This window comes from Pteropus alecto, unplaced genomic scaffold (genome assembly GCF_000325575.1).
Source record: "Pteropus alecto unplaced genomic scaffold, ASM32557v1 scaffold39, whole genome shotgun sequence".
In the NCBI taxonomy this organism is placed as follows: Eukaryota; Metazoa; Chordata; class Mammalia; order Chiroptera; family Pteropodidae; genus Pteropus; species Pteropus alecto.
Window position 1 is genome coordinate 10,346,045 of NW_006443568.1, and position 16,615 is coordinate 10,362,659.

The following is a 16,615-nucleotide window of genomic DNA, read 5'->3' on the forward strand; positions in this document are numbered from 1 at the left end:
CTCCCTATTCTTTGAGACACAAAGATACTGAAATTAGGCCAATTAAGAACCCTCAACAGCCTCTAAGTGTTCAAGTGAAAAGAAGAGTTGCACTTCTCTTATTTTAAATCAAAAGCTGGAATGATTAAACTTAGTGAGGAAGCCATGTCAAAAGCTGACGTAGGCCAAAAGCTAGGCCTCTTGCGCCAAACCATTAGCCAAGTTGTGAATGCAAAGGCAAATTTGTGGAAGTTCTGCAGCCCATTAATCGAAGAGTAATTTCAACTTGAAGTCTTATGATTTAAGAAATACATTTCGTAAGGCTATAGCTACCATAAATTGTGATTCCTCTGATGGATCTGGGCAAAGTAAATTGAAAACCTCTGGAAAAGATTCACCATTCTAGATGCCATTAAGAACATTCATGATTCATAGGAAGAGGTCAAAATAGCACCATTAACAGGAGTTTAGAAGAAGCTGATTTCAGCCCTCACGGATGACTTTGAGGGGTTCAAGACTTCAGTGGAGGAAGTAACTGCAGATGTGGTAGAAACAGCAAGAGAACTATGATTAGAGCCTGCTCTACATGGATGAGCAAAGAAAGTGGTTTCCTGAGATGAAATCTACTCCTGATAAATATTCTATTTCGATCATTGAAATGGCATCAAAGGATTTAGAATATTACATAAACTTAGTTGATAAAGCAGCAGCTGGGTTTGCGAGCACTGACTCCAATTTTGAAAGAAGTTCTACTGTGGGTAAAATGCTATCAAACAACATCACATGCTACAGGAAAAATCACTTGTGAAAGGAAGAGTCAATTGATGAAGTAAACTTCATTGTCATCTTATTTTAAGAAATTGCCACAGCTGCCCCAACCTTCAGAAACCACCACCCTGATCAGTCAGCAGCCATCAACATCAAGGCAAGACTCTCTACCAGCAAAAAGATTATGGCTCATAATAGACTTGCACAGTTAGTAGACTACAGTATAAACATAACTTTTATATGCACTAGGAAACCATAAAATTTGTGTGACTCGCTTTCCTGAGATATTCACTTTACTGCAGTGATCTGGAACAGAATCAGCAATATCTTGAGGTATGCCTGTACCGTATTATTTAACATATATGTAGACTCTAAAAAACAAAACAAACAACAAAACTCATAGATACAGAGAATCAATTTTTGGTTATCAGAGGAGAAGGAGGTTGAGGAGTGGGCAAAATGGGTAAAAGGGGTCAAGTGTATGGTGACAGACTATACACTAGACTTACTGTGGTGATCACTTTATAGTGTATACAAAGATCTAATTACTATGTTATACACCTGAAACTAATGTTAATGATATATACTAATTTTACCACAATTTTAAAAAATTGGGGATAATGATTATAATTGTCTAAATTGCCATGATGGGTTAAATTAAAATTGCATAAAAATTTTTAAAAAGCTAGTATCTGATAACTGAATATCTTATAGTTTTTAATATGCTTTTAAAAAATTTACTAGTTATGTTCAGTCTTTGATATGGGCACTCTCTATTACTAAGATTTTTTAAACCATTAAATTTTTAAACTCAGGGCTGATTTACATTAAACTAATAATGTGCTAAATCATGAGCGTCTTCCTTCTAATTGTTGTTGAGTGAAGATATTGTACTTGACTATTATATCTTTGTGCGAAGCTGAAAATGAGGCAGGCACCACATATTGCTATAGAACGTAACAGCCATTCAAAGAATGTAAAGAAGAACTGGTAATATTTTTCACTAGGTAAATATCAAACCAATTGGAATGTGTTATATCAAGTGACAGACAACAATATCAAGATCAAAGAACTACTTATTTTATTAATAAAAGGTTACTCTAGACAGGATCAAGCTAGTTTATTCCTCAGAGAAAATAGTTAACCAGTAGGGTACTGGAACTCAGTAAAATAAAGTTGAGGAATTAGGAGAGTTCAACTGCAACTAGAAAAGTAACAGAGAATCAAGACATTTAAAAATAAAAGATCGAAAATGCAAAGGCAATAAATATAACCTACTGATAATGCATACAGATAGCTGATATAGTTTATAAGATTCAATATGCTTCCTATTAAAAATAGTGAATACAAAAAAAATCAGTGAAAACAGAATAAATACATATTAGATATAAGGACTTGGTCTTTAATCTAATTACAATGAACAGAATCATTGCCTCTAAGGAAAATAATATTGCCTGAATTCAACACTGAAATAATGTCCCGGTCTACAGCCATGCCACCCGGAACGTGCCCGATCTTGTCTGATCTTGGAAGCTAAGCAGGGTCGGGCCTGGTTAGTACTTGGATGGGAGACTATCTAGGAAGACCAGGTGCTGTAGGCGTTAAAAATAATAATAATAATGATAATGTCCCAAATTACACTTAAGTGGTATGGTAAGTTTGAGCAAGTTAATAATCTTCGACCTGCTCTAAATTAGTCCTTTTCCTGAATTCTCAAATACATAGATAAGAAAATAAAATATCCTAAAGTTACAAAGTTTACAACATACAATGTTTATAATCTTAGATATATGGCAGAAACTAAAATTAAGCTAACAAAACATTACAATTATTTTTCCTTCTATAATTTTGGACTTAGCACAGCACCTGCAATGAAGCTAAATTTCTGTACCTGACTAGAATGTTAGGTGATTTTTCATATTTAAGAATATCAGAACAAAGGGTATATTAGTAAAAAGAATGCTTAATTAGTTTGATACAATTTTTATGTATCAATATAAGGAACAGCCAACAAAACAGAGAAAAATAGAAGTTCTAAAGTACTAATAAACATCATAAAGTTTTGAAGACAAACCATCACAAAAGAATTAAAATAAAGAAAATGTCAGGATTAACCACTAGACGGCAGTAGCAGGCCATCAGAGAGCAGCTCCTTGTCTTGTAATTAATAAGTAAATAGTGCTATTATTCTCCAATATCCCTGCTCTAGTAACACTGACATCCCTAAGGTCTTTCAAAAGCCCTCAAAAAAAAAAAAAAAATTTAGTAAGTGCAATAGAGGCCATACAGTCAGTTTTAAATGAATTAGAAAAATCAAAACACTTTTTTGCCTATGAGAATACAGCAAAATTCAAACACACACACATACAGCCTCCAAGACCAGAGTGTGGGGAAATGAATACTTTCACATTAGTAGGAATATTAACTGGTGTAGATTTTTGAAGAATTAAACCTTTGACCTATTTGGAATCTAGCACAAAGATATTCATTGGCAGATTTGTCTGTCATAATAAAAAAAAAACTTGAGACAGTCTAAATGTCTACCAACAGAGAAATAGTTAAATAAAAATCCATATTATGGAATATTAAGCAGCATTTATAAAAAATGAGGTAGAACTATAATGAGGTGAAGGATTCCCACCACATAATATGGGAAAAATACAACTGCATGATGCAAATACACACCCACATATTTATGTACAATGTTTGCAAAATTACATAGAATAAGAGGATACATACTAACTGCTGAGGAAGAGGTTTTATAATGTGATTAAGGGGCACTGAAATTTCATTTACATTTATTTCTAGACTATTTTAACTTTTTCAATAAGCATGCATTACTTTATTACCTGTATAGTTTGAATTAGTAAAAAGCAAGACAGAAAACATTATATGTAACAAGTCCCTATCTGTTGGAGAAAAACAACAAAATTCACAATGAAGAAAAATTATGAGTACTTACATGGATAAAACTGTATTTCAAAGCTATTGCTAGTTTTAATAAAGGATAATCTTACACAATTTTTAAAGGCCAGGTAACCCATCAGAGGAAAACATGAAGAGATAATGAGTATTTAAAGATGATTAAATATACAATGCAGTTTCATAGCTACAATGATGAATAATCAATCATCCTGATTCCAAACACTTTTCCAGAAAGGGGAGGTGGGGGGTGAAAGGAAGGAAGAGAGGGAGGGAAAATGAATCTTGAATAAAAAGGAAGCAATCAGAATCTATAGACTCCTTGTCTCCATTTAAAAATAGGAATTTGGACATTACAGAATAGGCCTCAGAGCATATAATGGCAGATTTCACCACTGCTAAATTCATGGGTCTCTCAAGAATATTATAAATACCAAACAGACTAATAAATGATCTACTAGTTACATTGGGGAGCTTAATAAATTATATAAATTAATGAAATCATAGACTGAAAAAGACTTAGGAGATCTGGGACAGGTCATACCTAACCCATCCCTGTAAAATCTATTATTCCCTAATTTCTCTTGATGCTTCAAAAGATTACACAAACCCTTACTCTCAACCAACTTGGACACGTTACCAAAAGAATTATATATTCTATCTGTCTGTCTGTCTATAATCAGTTTTTACCTTCATTCTAGTCTTTACATCTTGTTTACTGTACACCCCAATCCAAGCCTTGGCTTTTCTGTTTCACTTTCCCTCGCGCAATACTGTAGCATCTAAGCATCCAATCCCTTACTTGGAATTACGTCTTAAAATTTCCCAAATCTATTCGATTTTGTAAAACATTTTATAGGCTGATAAAACTAATCAAAGACCTGCCTACTCTGATTTTCCATGTAAAATGACAAATCCATCTTTACGCAAACTCTCTACTGTTTCGGGGAATAAGGAGATAGAGCACTGATTTCCTAGGCTCATTTAAAGCATTCGATTGCATGAAACAGAAAAATAAGGGAGCTGCATCAAATATACATAAAAGGGAGAGCCATTAAGCTCCAAAATGATTTGGAACATTGTTTTCTATAGTCTCATAGCAGTGACAGGCCCCTGTGGGGGGAAGTTGCTTGGCAACTGGAATTCTTACTTACCAATAGGTAATTTCATATAAAGCCTTCTAAGTTATGCACTGTGTAATCCACTATGTTGTTTGTTCTTATTGGTTACAGAATTCTAAGGACAGTAAGCGTTGGTGGCTACTTCAGACAGTAACAAATTGATAGGAAAAAATAGAATACAAAGTTATACTTAAATGACTCATTTTCCTCCCATTCCCTCCCCTCAACGCTATTTACCAAAGCAATTTTTTTTAAAGCAAACACATTTTATTCCCCTCTCCTCCGTACCAAGTGTCAAAAGAAATTTCAACCACCCTCCAGCTTCCAAGAGCCACATAAAGAAATAAAAACATCATGATTTTAACAGTTCAAAGAACTATGTAGCAAGAGCATCGGGCGCAAAAGATAGTTTGATGAAAAAACAGTCACCTGCATAAAGGAAAAGGGAGAACAGAAAAGATACTATGTGTGAATAGGAAAGGCTCCACTGTGACAGTTTACTTAGTATATTAAAATGCTTAGACAGAAACATTAGGAAAAAAGCCAATTACTAAGAAAAACTGCTCCCAAACCAAGGTAGCTACTGGAACACATTTAAGAGATGTAAGCCAGGCCTGAGCACTAATGTTCTTCCCTTTTCTGCCTTCGCTGGAAAACAAAAAACAAAAAAAACCAACATTTCATGCATTGACTATTATTCCAGGAACCACTGAAATTCAACACTCAATTATAAAGTGCTGCAATTTTAAAACTTAATAATAAAAAAAAAAAACCCTGAATAACTTGGAAATCTGCCTACTGAAATAACATAAGGAAATCAGCAAGTGTTTCAATTTTTTAAAATATGTTTATTCTTCTTTGACCAGAACTAATATTTTCCCCGCTTTGGTATTCCTTGTTCATTTGCTGCCATAAACTTCTACCCAAAAGAACCCCACTAGGCTGGCCAAGCACCTTGCTCATCCACAGTAGGTTAAGGACAAAAAGAGCAAGAGGCAGGTCACTCACTTCAGATCACCCTATCTATACTCAGAATTTCCAGAACCTACCATATATTAAATTTTGTAAAGGTGGCACGGAACAATAGAAGATGTCAGGAATTTTGCTAGCAAGGATTCTGTTGTGTTGTTACAAAGTTTTTCTACTTTGAGAGAGACATTCATGACACAACAGCTTTAAAAAAAACACACAAATATGTGATTTACACATTTAAATTTCAAACACACACACTCATATATTTCTTCCTCAAATTGGAAAATATGTGTGAAAAAACTCAACTGTCTAAAATGATGATGCATTAAAGCATCTTTAGGAGCTGGCTTTTTAGTTATTGCTGTTACTTTTAATTAAACACTAATGCTCTCTCTGTAGTTTTCTCCAGAGAGAACAATTTTAATATCTCAAAGGAAAGAAAAAGAGAAATTACTGGACGGTGTGGTTAAAACAAAGTTCATTAAATGGGACCTCTTTTAAAGGGGCTTCCCCTTCAGTATATCAAATGTAAGTTTGATAAATGAAATAATAAGAGAGTGCCCTTTAAAAAATAAGAAAATTGTATCTATACCACCTAAAATATTCTCACCATGAAAATATGACTTGAAACTAAAATCTTTGTTTTAGGATACAGAGAAATTTAGAAGGCTGGTGAATCTAAAGGCTCTATTACAGCAATTCCAAAAATTGCTTTTTAAATGTAATTAGCATAAAAATCAACGGAGGCTGACTTTAGAAAGCTGGCACACAACAATAAAGATTTAGTAATGTTTTAAACTATATCAATCTATAGCTTAACCACCCAACTCCCACTGTTTTTGATGCACTATTAAGAATATAAGAACAAATTCATTCAATAAACATTTTATCACACACCTACTTGTTAGGCACTGTCCCACGAGCTTAAAACATAGAAATCATTTCTTTTTTACCTTCATTAGCCTCTGGCCTTGAATTCTTAATATATGCAGAGAATTTGGCAAAGATGTCCATTCCAGCAGTATTTGATTCTGGGTGTTTTGGTGAAAGCTTTAAGTACCTAAATGGAAAAAGTGATAATAGATTATAGGTCCTCCCAAGGTACATTAGTGTAAATTCTCTCAATCAACAAACCATTGTGCTAGCAGTTACTAGACAGCTTTTAACTGTTATTACTCCAAGAAATGCCATCATCTATTTTCTGTGATATTTTAAAGATGTATTTTTCCTTAAGAAGCAAAGCTCTGCACAGTGTTTTTCACATATTAATATTCTTGGCAACAAAAAGGCATTCGCGCTCCACCTCTATTTTATAAACTAAAATACTGGGTAAACAGTCTACTTGTTCCAAGCCACTGGGAGTCTTAGAAAACTCTAAGAAATCTTTCTGTGATGATGGAAATATTCTATATCTGAATTCTCCATGTCAGTAGTCCATTTGTGACACGTGGCTGTTTGAACATGAATTTAAATTAATCACAATTAACGTTTAAAATTCGCTTTCCCAGTTGCACTAGGCACATTTAAACTGCAGAACTTTCTCAAATAGGAATGCTAATCAAACCCTTGGGGTCCCATGCACTGAACCAGCCCTGTGCAGCAGTGCCAGAGAACCTTGACAGTAGGAAAAGAATCTAGGCTGCTCAAGCACACTCACAGTAGGTTAGGGACAAAAACAGCAAGAGGCAGATCGCTCACTTCAGATTACACAACACTCGGGATTTTCCGAAACATTCCAGGTTATTAAATTTTGTAAGGGTGGCACTGAGCAACAGTAAAACAGGATGTTGGGAATTTTGATAACAACGGCTTTGTTACGTTGTTACGAAGTTTTTCTACTTTGAGAAGAGACACTTGTGTCACAAGTTTCTAAAAAACTACACAAATGTGTATTTTACAAATTTAAATTTCAAACACACATCCAAGTATTTCTTCCTCAAATTGGAAAATACATGTGAAAAAGCTCAACAGTTCACTCCTTCCTTCAGCAGAGGCAGCCTCAGCTCCAGGGAGGCAGGGCCGGAGGAATCTGGACTCTCAGGTCCATTTCAGGGAACATAACATCAGCTAAAAGGTCCTACAAAATTTCACTAGAAAATGGGCAGACTTTGGAAAAAAGTCTTAAAGTTAATAATTTAGATTTATTCATATATTTTATGCTGTCTTGCTACTTTAAATTAAAAATGAAGTATTCTTCTATAGAAATTTAGTTCAGTTGCAAGATACAGTTTGGATTAGTTTATATTCATATCTTTTACACTTACTATCTTGAATTCAAGAATTATATCTTCTAAAAAGTGGACATAGTACTAAATTGGTAAGAAGAATATAAACTATCTATTGAACACCTATATGCTCAAGTTATCTTTTTAATATCTCGATTTTTAAGCTTAAAGATTTCTCTTATAAACAAAATTATTTACATAACAAGGTTTTCAGCGAGCAATTATAGTAAATGAATTTCACCTGAGTTTATTTTTCCTGCCTGAGCTGTAACAGTTAATCCCTGCTTCAACATACCCTGGGTTTCCCTTGACTATAAAAACAACCAACCTCCAATTTAAATGTTTTCACCACTGGTAATACAGTACCTTCATTGACTTGTTCCAAACAAAAAATAGTACAAGGAACTTAAGTGCCTCTTCAATACGTCTATGTCTTCCTCTAGCCAAGTTTCCAAAATTAGTCTTCTTTTCCTCAACCAATAATTAGCTGTGCCAACTTTTTCTAATGAAGTAAACTTCAAAATTCTCAAAATAACTTAGAGGAAGGCAGGTTTGGATTACAGATCATTTTTATACATTCATTATTCATACATATACTCATTTATTCTAATTATTAAGTATCTACTATGTGTCAGGGATTGTATTACGTGCTGAAGTTGTAATGATGAGCACAGAGAAGCATACTTACTAGAGATCTATTTTAATGAACAGGTAAGAATAAAGGGCTTTCAATCAGCACATCCTCTTTAATATGGAAAGAGATGCTATTAAAATTCTTTAAAAAACACTGATCTCTAAACAGGTTAACATGCCCTGTTCTTCCCTTCTAAAACAAACCATTAAATTTGTATCATTAATTTAATGTATAAAATACTATAGCTACAAGAGACCATTCATCTCAATCTTTCATTTTGCTAAAAGAAAACTATATTCCAGGAAGTTTACATACTTGGCCCCAGGTCACTGGATTAGTTAAAAGTATCACCAAACTAAAACTCAGATTTCCTGTCCCTAGGTCTAGTGTTGTTTTTGTTTTATGACAAGTCAGGTTCTAAAATATAAATCAAATTCTAAACCAAGAGGTCCAAAATCAGCTGTCAACTCTTTTTGTATTCCCCCTTACACACACTAGATTTTAATAATTCATCGATATTAATTTTAGCAAATAGCTTGAAAAAGCAATAATTTTCAATTATTGTGAACATTCATATTAACATTTAACAAAGGAAGGCAAATAATAAAAGCTATGTGTCAATAACAGAACAGACATGAGCATTCATGGTATTTAGACTTTCCGATTAGTCCTTTTTTCTGTATTATACCACAAACTATTAGTGGTAGACTAGCTAAGAATATTTCCGCTCTTTTAGGAAAGATCTCGGATATTCTCTTTCTCGTGCTAATGTAAGAGTAAAGTCTAGTTATATAGTCTTTATAAATTCAACTTTCATTGTCTCTATTTCTCATTTTTATAGAGCTCTTCCCCCAAATTATCTAACTTTATCCATCTCTTTTATCAGTAAGTTAGCCAAGAATACAGGCCTGCTTCAGTTAAAAATCCAAATTTCAAAGCTTTTTTGAAAGCCTTTTTAGGGAGTGGGGGGACTGGAGGAGGCAAAGTAGTTCCTTCGTTCAAGCAAGGGACACACACACACACACACCCGACATACATAAACTTTCCTCAAAGAAAGTTTCTTCTTTAAAACCTATACTTACATAGACCAGCAAAAGTTGCTTGATTTAAGTTAAATGCATCAGAAGTTAAACCTCACCTACTTTTTTAAAAAAGATTCACTAAATTCAGTTTGACACCACCTTTAGTCCAACTTGTTCATCACAGTAAAGAAAACTATCTTGGATTTCTCTCCTAGTATTCCTCTAAGCCTGAGCTAGCCTTCAATTTGGTACTCACGAAAACTCAAAACTCAGTTTAAAGACTTACATTTCACCTCTTCATAAAAGTCAAACTCAACGAAATGAAAACTAGAAAGAAGAAACATAGGCTTTTGAAGTCATTCAGACCTGGCTTTGAAAGTAGGTATGTCAGCTCTGTCAATTAACCTTGGACAAATTATTTGGATTACTCATTTTTCTGGATCCTCTCAAAGAGGATTGAGATAATCCAGAAAAATCAGTATCCAGAAAAATCCAGAAAAATCCACAATGCGCTGTGCATGGCACATAACTAGCACTTGAATGTTAGTTAATAACAGCAGAGGCATTAGCAATATAAAAAATGCTCTCTTCTAAAAAAAGTGAATTATAAAAGCTCTTTAGAAACTCTCTTCAGAATATAAACTAAAACACATAAAAAAGGAAATTACCCTTAGAGAGAATTTAGCCTACTATGAAACCTTTATAACAGAAATATCTAAGATTTATATTAAATTATTTAAACTGAAAGAAAAGACCATCTCTGGTTAGAGTTATCTCTACAAATATGTCCCAACAAAATGGGGCTGAAATTTCGATATATAAAAAGCAAAGTGAAACTATTTTCAAGGTCCAATTCAAAAAGCTGTGATGTCAAGAAACCAGAAAAATTTGATATTAGCTCTATTATTTCTCCTAATGTCTATTCCCTCTGAGAAAAATAACAAGAGAAAATAAAAATTATTTTTGTTGTTGCTGTTGAAGAAGACTAGAAGACGATATGAGAAAATGTCCATTTCACTGAAATGGTATATAACGTTATCAGCATACTGATTTCAAAAACTTAAATATCCTTGGAAGAATTTACACATTAAACACTTCAGACAATGCTTTAAAACAAAATACAGTTTTCTTCATAGAGAATGACAAGTCATTCAAACTGTTCTCTATTTATAATTTAATGTTGGCACAATGATCTATAGTTACATGAGAGGAAGACTGCTTTCATTAGTGTCTGAGGACAACCTGGCATATATGAAAGTTCCCTCAAAGCTGACAGACTTTTAAGAATAAAAAGGGATCTATCTAGTAGATTTTATGATGCAACAATCTTTCAAAAATTATTTCCACTAAGTTGAAGACATGTTCATAGTAGTTCCTTACTGTTGTGTATACAGTTTGAATTTATATTTTACAAAGATCCCAGTTTTGATGTATTGGCCCTTAGAGACTTTATTGGTTTCTACTTACTTACATACAAGGTCTGGAGGAAAAGTCAAGATATGGTTTTATTAATGTTGCTCTGGAGAAACTTTACTGCAAATGGAAGGAAGGTATGAACTCCTGCTAAGCAGAGATAAAAGAAGTTTGAGGCTCTTAGAAAGACAGGATGGAAGGTAGAAGATAGGCTTTTGTAATAAAGGATTAAGAAAATGAAATTTTAGGCTTAGTACAAGATTGCTAAACAGAGGGCAATTCTATTCATAATAAGAGATGGGCTAGTTGTAGACAGAGGTATCACTATTCATACTTCTCATAGCAGCCTTCCAAACTACCATCTCCAATCCTGCACTCTACACTCCAGCCATAACGTCAGGTCCCCAAAAGAAACACTATTGATTCAACATTATAATTCTGCCTGGAATAACTCTCACTCCTTTGCTCACCTGCCAAAGGCTACTTTTTTAAATTTAAAGTTTAATTCAAGTGTTGTCTCTTCTCGAAAGCCTTTCCTGATTCCGCTCACTTTCCCATAACAGCACCTCCACCATCCGTAGTCGACTGTACTGTAGGAACTGTGTCTTATTCACTATTGTGTCCACAGAGCTTTGCTGCCCAATAGCTATTTTGCAGAATGAATGATTGAATGAATATTGAGAAATTAATTATTTTAGAATCCTCTGACCCAACAATCCCATTCCTGGGAAATTTATCTGGATATAGAAGTCAAATTAACTAGCAAGAAAGGCTTGAGCCAAAAGAAACATTTCGGTTTTCAGGATAATAAAACTGGAAAAGCCTAAAAGAAACCAAAAATGCTCTGAACCTATGCCAAGATGACAGTATGATGCAAAACTGCAATTTAGGTATTGTCATTAGAGTTCATCTATTCCTCAAATGTACCTCACATTACAGGAAATGGTACTCTAAAATCGTTAACCATGTACGATCTGAGGATCTAGAACACCTCAAATATATAAACAGAAACTGAATCCTGAGGACACAAGTCTAAAAAGTCAATTCCTTTGAGTGGTAGCTTCAGAAAGTTACCTTTAAAATGGCTGACAGAAAATCCCCCAGCAACCTGTACCACACACCTGCTTAGACATTCTGGCTGCGTTCAGTCTGAACCAGTCTCTTCCCATCTTTTCTCTTTGCTAAACTTCTCTCTCAATTTGGAACCTATATTCCTCAAATTACAAATCTTTCCTGACCTATCTCACATGTCCCAAACCTACCTTAAGCACGTACTCTACACAGCTTAATCAGATTCCTACCTTTCACAGTATGGCTACTGGCCTAGCCAGAGGCCAATTCTCATATCTGTGTAGCATTAATTATAACGAATGAAGTCCTAGTCATTCCAACTTAATACTATGAGAATTTAACTCAAGTACCATTAGGAGAAAGGTCTCTAAGGAGCAGATAAGACAAAGCTTTAAAGAGATGGCAATTATTTCCTTGCATGTTTTCTTTGATACTTACTTGGGAGGGCATAAGACTTCTTCAAGAAATTCTTCAATCTTATTTACATCCGTTTTGACTTCATTGTTGAAAGTTATAAATGGTGGGTGGGTCCCGGGAGCCAAGTTCTGCAGGTCTACAGGCTTCCTGTTAGGCAAAATAGTGGTCAAAATTGGAACATTTTTTACTCTAATTGAGAAGGAAACAATACTTTAAATTCTCAGAGTGTTTCTACTTTTCATAGTACATAAAAATGAATAATAGTATTTTCCCACTAAGTATAACAGCTGTAATAGCACTCTGATAAGCAAACTTCCACAAAGCACATAATTTATGATAAAAAAAAAAAAAAATTAGGAGTCTTTGATTTTAACCAAAAAACAAAGTCCTTTATTCTCATTCCAAGTTTAACTGAGGTTCTTATTAGAAATGGTGGTAGAATGAAGGGATAAGACTTGGGAATTGGGAAAGTCACTATCTAGTTCAACTCTGGTACCAATTCATTGCATAAAGATGGGTAAACCATAATTCACACCTAGGCTGTCCCTCCTCTTTTCTTGTAAAATAAGGGAGAAGAGCAGCTGATTCCTATAGTCCTTTTTAACTATGATTCCAAATTCAGGTGCTACCTCTTTTTCATTTTCCTAGAAGTCTAGACTTAACAAAGATCACCAGATTTGACTATCTAAAATTGAAATTACTTCGATATACAAAGACAGCATAACAAAGGTAACAGGCAACATAAAATGGGAAAAATATTATAGTGAATAAGAAAGCCTTAAAATATATATTAAATAAAGCTTTTTATCCAAATTCATTTTAGGAAGAGGAGAAATAGAAGAAAAAGGACAAAACGAATGGGCAAAATCTTGGTAACTGAATTGAGGTTATAGGGAAGTTTATTCTATTCTTGTGTATGTTTGAAAACTTTCATAATTACAAAGGTTAACTTAAAAATATATAATATACTGATTCCTTTAAAGAACTTCCCCCCTCCTATTAAGCCCTCCTTTCCTCCCTCCTTACCACAAATGCATAAAGGATATCTCTAAGTGTATCATAGAGGTGAAATATTTTGTCATTAAAAAGAATTTTTAAAATAGAGGGTATTCTAAAATCTCTACTTAGCCCAACTTATCGATTTCCCCTGGTCTCATTCATTTCATTCTCTGTCTTTCCTTTTCCTTGTCTCTCTCTTCTTTTCTTACCCTCCCCACTCCTTACCCCATACCCTGTCTCTCAAATTAGGTTTGGAGAGTACCTCATCTTTCTATGACTATATTCTAATCAAAGATACAAAGACCTATTAATTATCCAATTAGCCATAATTTTCTAACTCAGAGACTCTCTCTACCCAAATTCTAGAGCCTATCTCACTCCCAAGGCAAAGAGAAAGAAGACATATTTCTATCAACTTCTATAAAAACCTAAGCTCCAAAAAAAGACTTTTAAGTCAAAATCTGATTTGATTTTTAAATTTGATTCTTTTAATGAGCATTCTTTAGTCTGCTAAGGTAAAGTGAGCACAAAATAATAGGGATACATGAAACTTAAGTATTCCAGGTCCACATTTATTTAAATAGGTCTACCTATAAGATTCCAGTAACTTATAGAAATACTAATCCTTTTCTATTTTTCATTTCCTTGGATTCTTTTGGTTATTCCATTTCACTCATCCTCCTGACCACCTGTTCTTTGATCACTGAAGGGTCCGGCATGTCTAAGACCGTAGTCATTGTCAGTCTTCAAGTCACTCAGTCACATTTTCATTCATAGACTCACATTTGTTCCCCTTATAATTTATTTCCTCCTCAACTCAGGAAGACCTTGTATATTATCAAGAGTCCAGAAACCCTAACATTTAAGGCAGGGGTCCCCAACCCCCAGGCTACGAACCAGTATCAGTCCGTGACCTGTTAGGAATTGGACTGCACAGTAGGAGATGAACAGCGGGCAAGCAAAGCTTCATCTGTATTTGCAGCCACTCCCCAGAGCGCTAGCATCGTGACCTCAGCTCCACCTCAGATCATCAGGCATTAGATTCTCATAGGAGCACTGGTCCCTGGCACCAGAAAGGTTGGGGAACACTGGTTTAAGGTTTACATATTTATTTTCAAATCTTAATATTTTAAAGTTTTAAAAAACGTAGCATAAAGATAAGAAAAAGAACAACGGTATCTCATCAAAGCAGGCAGGGTTAATAAAATTTGTATAAAACGCACACACGGGAAAGAAAACACACACATCTCCCATGAATGCCAGTGAGGAGTAAGAATGTTCTTTAATCTTGTCATATACAAATTGTGATCACCTAGAAAACACTTTTCTTATTCCAAGTTACAAAACATACCCATCAACATTTTTGGGCTAATAAACAGTCCATCAAATGCCTAAGTATAAAGTAATAACTTACATCTGTGTCTTTTACAAATAATTTTTTCATGAACAGGGTGGAGTAGGGTAAGAAGAAGAAAGAGATCAACGCTTTAAACAACCCATGGTGGGAGGGCAGTGAAATAAATAACTGCTATTACTTCTGTAATAAATTACGACAGCTTTTAAACTCTCTAAACAAAAATATTTATTACAGGACAGATAAAGTTAGCATGGTAAAGAAGAAAGAACCGAAGACTGAATAAAAAGCACTCGGTTAAAATCCCAAATTGAATAAATAGATCTGCCATTCAATTTACCAGCTAAATGACTGAGTCAGTCACAATTTCTTTGGCTCTGGATTTCCTCATCTGTACTATGGCTATAAGACCTGCTTTGCCCGTAAAGATCAAACCAGATGATGCATGTGAAAGTGAACTAAACCAAAGTATGCAAATGAAAGTCATTACCGCTTTCAATTATCACATTAACAAAGCATTATGCAGGAGATGAGACTGGCAGTTTTAAACTCTATTTGACTCTGATGGTTCAAAACTGGTTATCCAGTTTTGATTGGTAATAAGAAATCTGATTAATATAGAGGTGTGTAAGTGAAGTAAAACCAGGCATATGATTACCAATTTTCCATTAATATCAGTGACTAGTGAATAATCCACCTTGTTTCTACTGAAAGGCTATATAGAGTTTTAAATAATAAAGGTGATAAATACTATTTTCCAGGATTAACTGCTGAGATGAAGAACAATCATGTTAGATCCAGACTCCAAGTGAGAGGAGGCATGAGAAGAAATTTTAATGCCTCTTCATTGATTAGATTAGAAGACTTCAAATAAACGGGCAAGTTGTAAGTACTGAGGTGACTCACTTAGAAGCTATATCAAGTTATCAAGCCAACAGAATCTAAGATTCTTCAACCTCTAGTCCTCACCTGGCACTGAGGCCTTAGGTGTTTTGTCTGACTCACAAAGGCTCATTTTACAGATGCTTCACAGAAACTTAACATTTCAGGAACTGCAGTATAAGATAAATGAAACTGAACCAACAGGCAATGGCTAAAAATTTCAAGACATCTTTGGTTTACATCATAAAAGGCCTTCAATAAATATTCAACAATTCCTTCAAACTCATTCAAATGTTTCCCATGAGTGATAGCTAGAAACAGCCTTAAGAACACAAATATTCTTCAATGTTTGGGGTTTTTTATTTTTAATGTTACTTATAAAAGTAGTCCTTTTTTTCATAGTTGTCTTTTAGATAAAAAAAATATTCTGTTCTCTCTGTTTCCAATGAAGAAAAAGAAATAAAGAAAAACAAACTAAAACAAGAAAGCAGAAAGAAAAGGAAAGAAAGAAATGAGGAGGAACCTTATAGGAGCTAATACTTTAAGCAACTTAAGTGGCTTAACTGCAATTAAAATTTAATTTGGTACACTTGCAACAATTGGAGGACATCGGACTGGTGGCTCAGTTCCAGCTGCTTGGTATAAAATGAGTACAACAGAACCGTAGGACACTGAAGCTGGTTCTTATAGGTGACCTGTTTGTAACTAGCTGACTCACTAAATGGGAAAAAAAGTGCTAAGGATTTCCCTTTTGAAGGTGCTGATTTTCAAGGCATAACATTAATTCACCCAAATCCAGAGGATATTGGACACTATACAGCAAATAAGCAAAAAAA

General features: G+C 34.3%; 1 protein-coding gene and 1 pseudogene across 1 annotated transcript in view; one reads left to right on the forward strand and one right to left on the reverse strand.

Annotated features, from left to right (window-relative positions):
* The window catches only part of CLIC4 (chloride intracellular channel 4), a 58,674-nt gene that overhangs the window by 6,320 nt on the left and 35,739 nt on the right, over window positions 1–16,615 (reverse strand). The window contains exons 3-4 of the mRNA XM_015598998.2: window positions 12,566–12,691; window positions 6,716–6,822 (exon numbers count right to left, since the gene is read on the reverse strand). Coding sequence (XP_015454484.1) covers window positions 6,716–6,822; window positions 12,566–12,691 — 233 coding nt within the window. The remainder of the gene's footprint in view (window positions 1–6,715; window positions 6,823–12,565; window positions 12,692–16,615) is intronic.
* Window positions 2,230–2,348, forward strand: LOC112473099 (annotated as a pseudogene).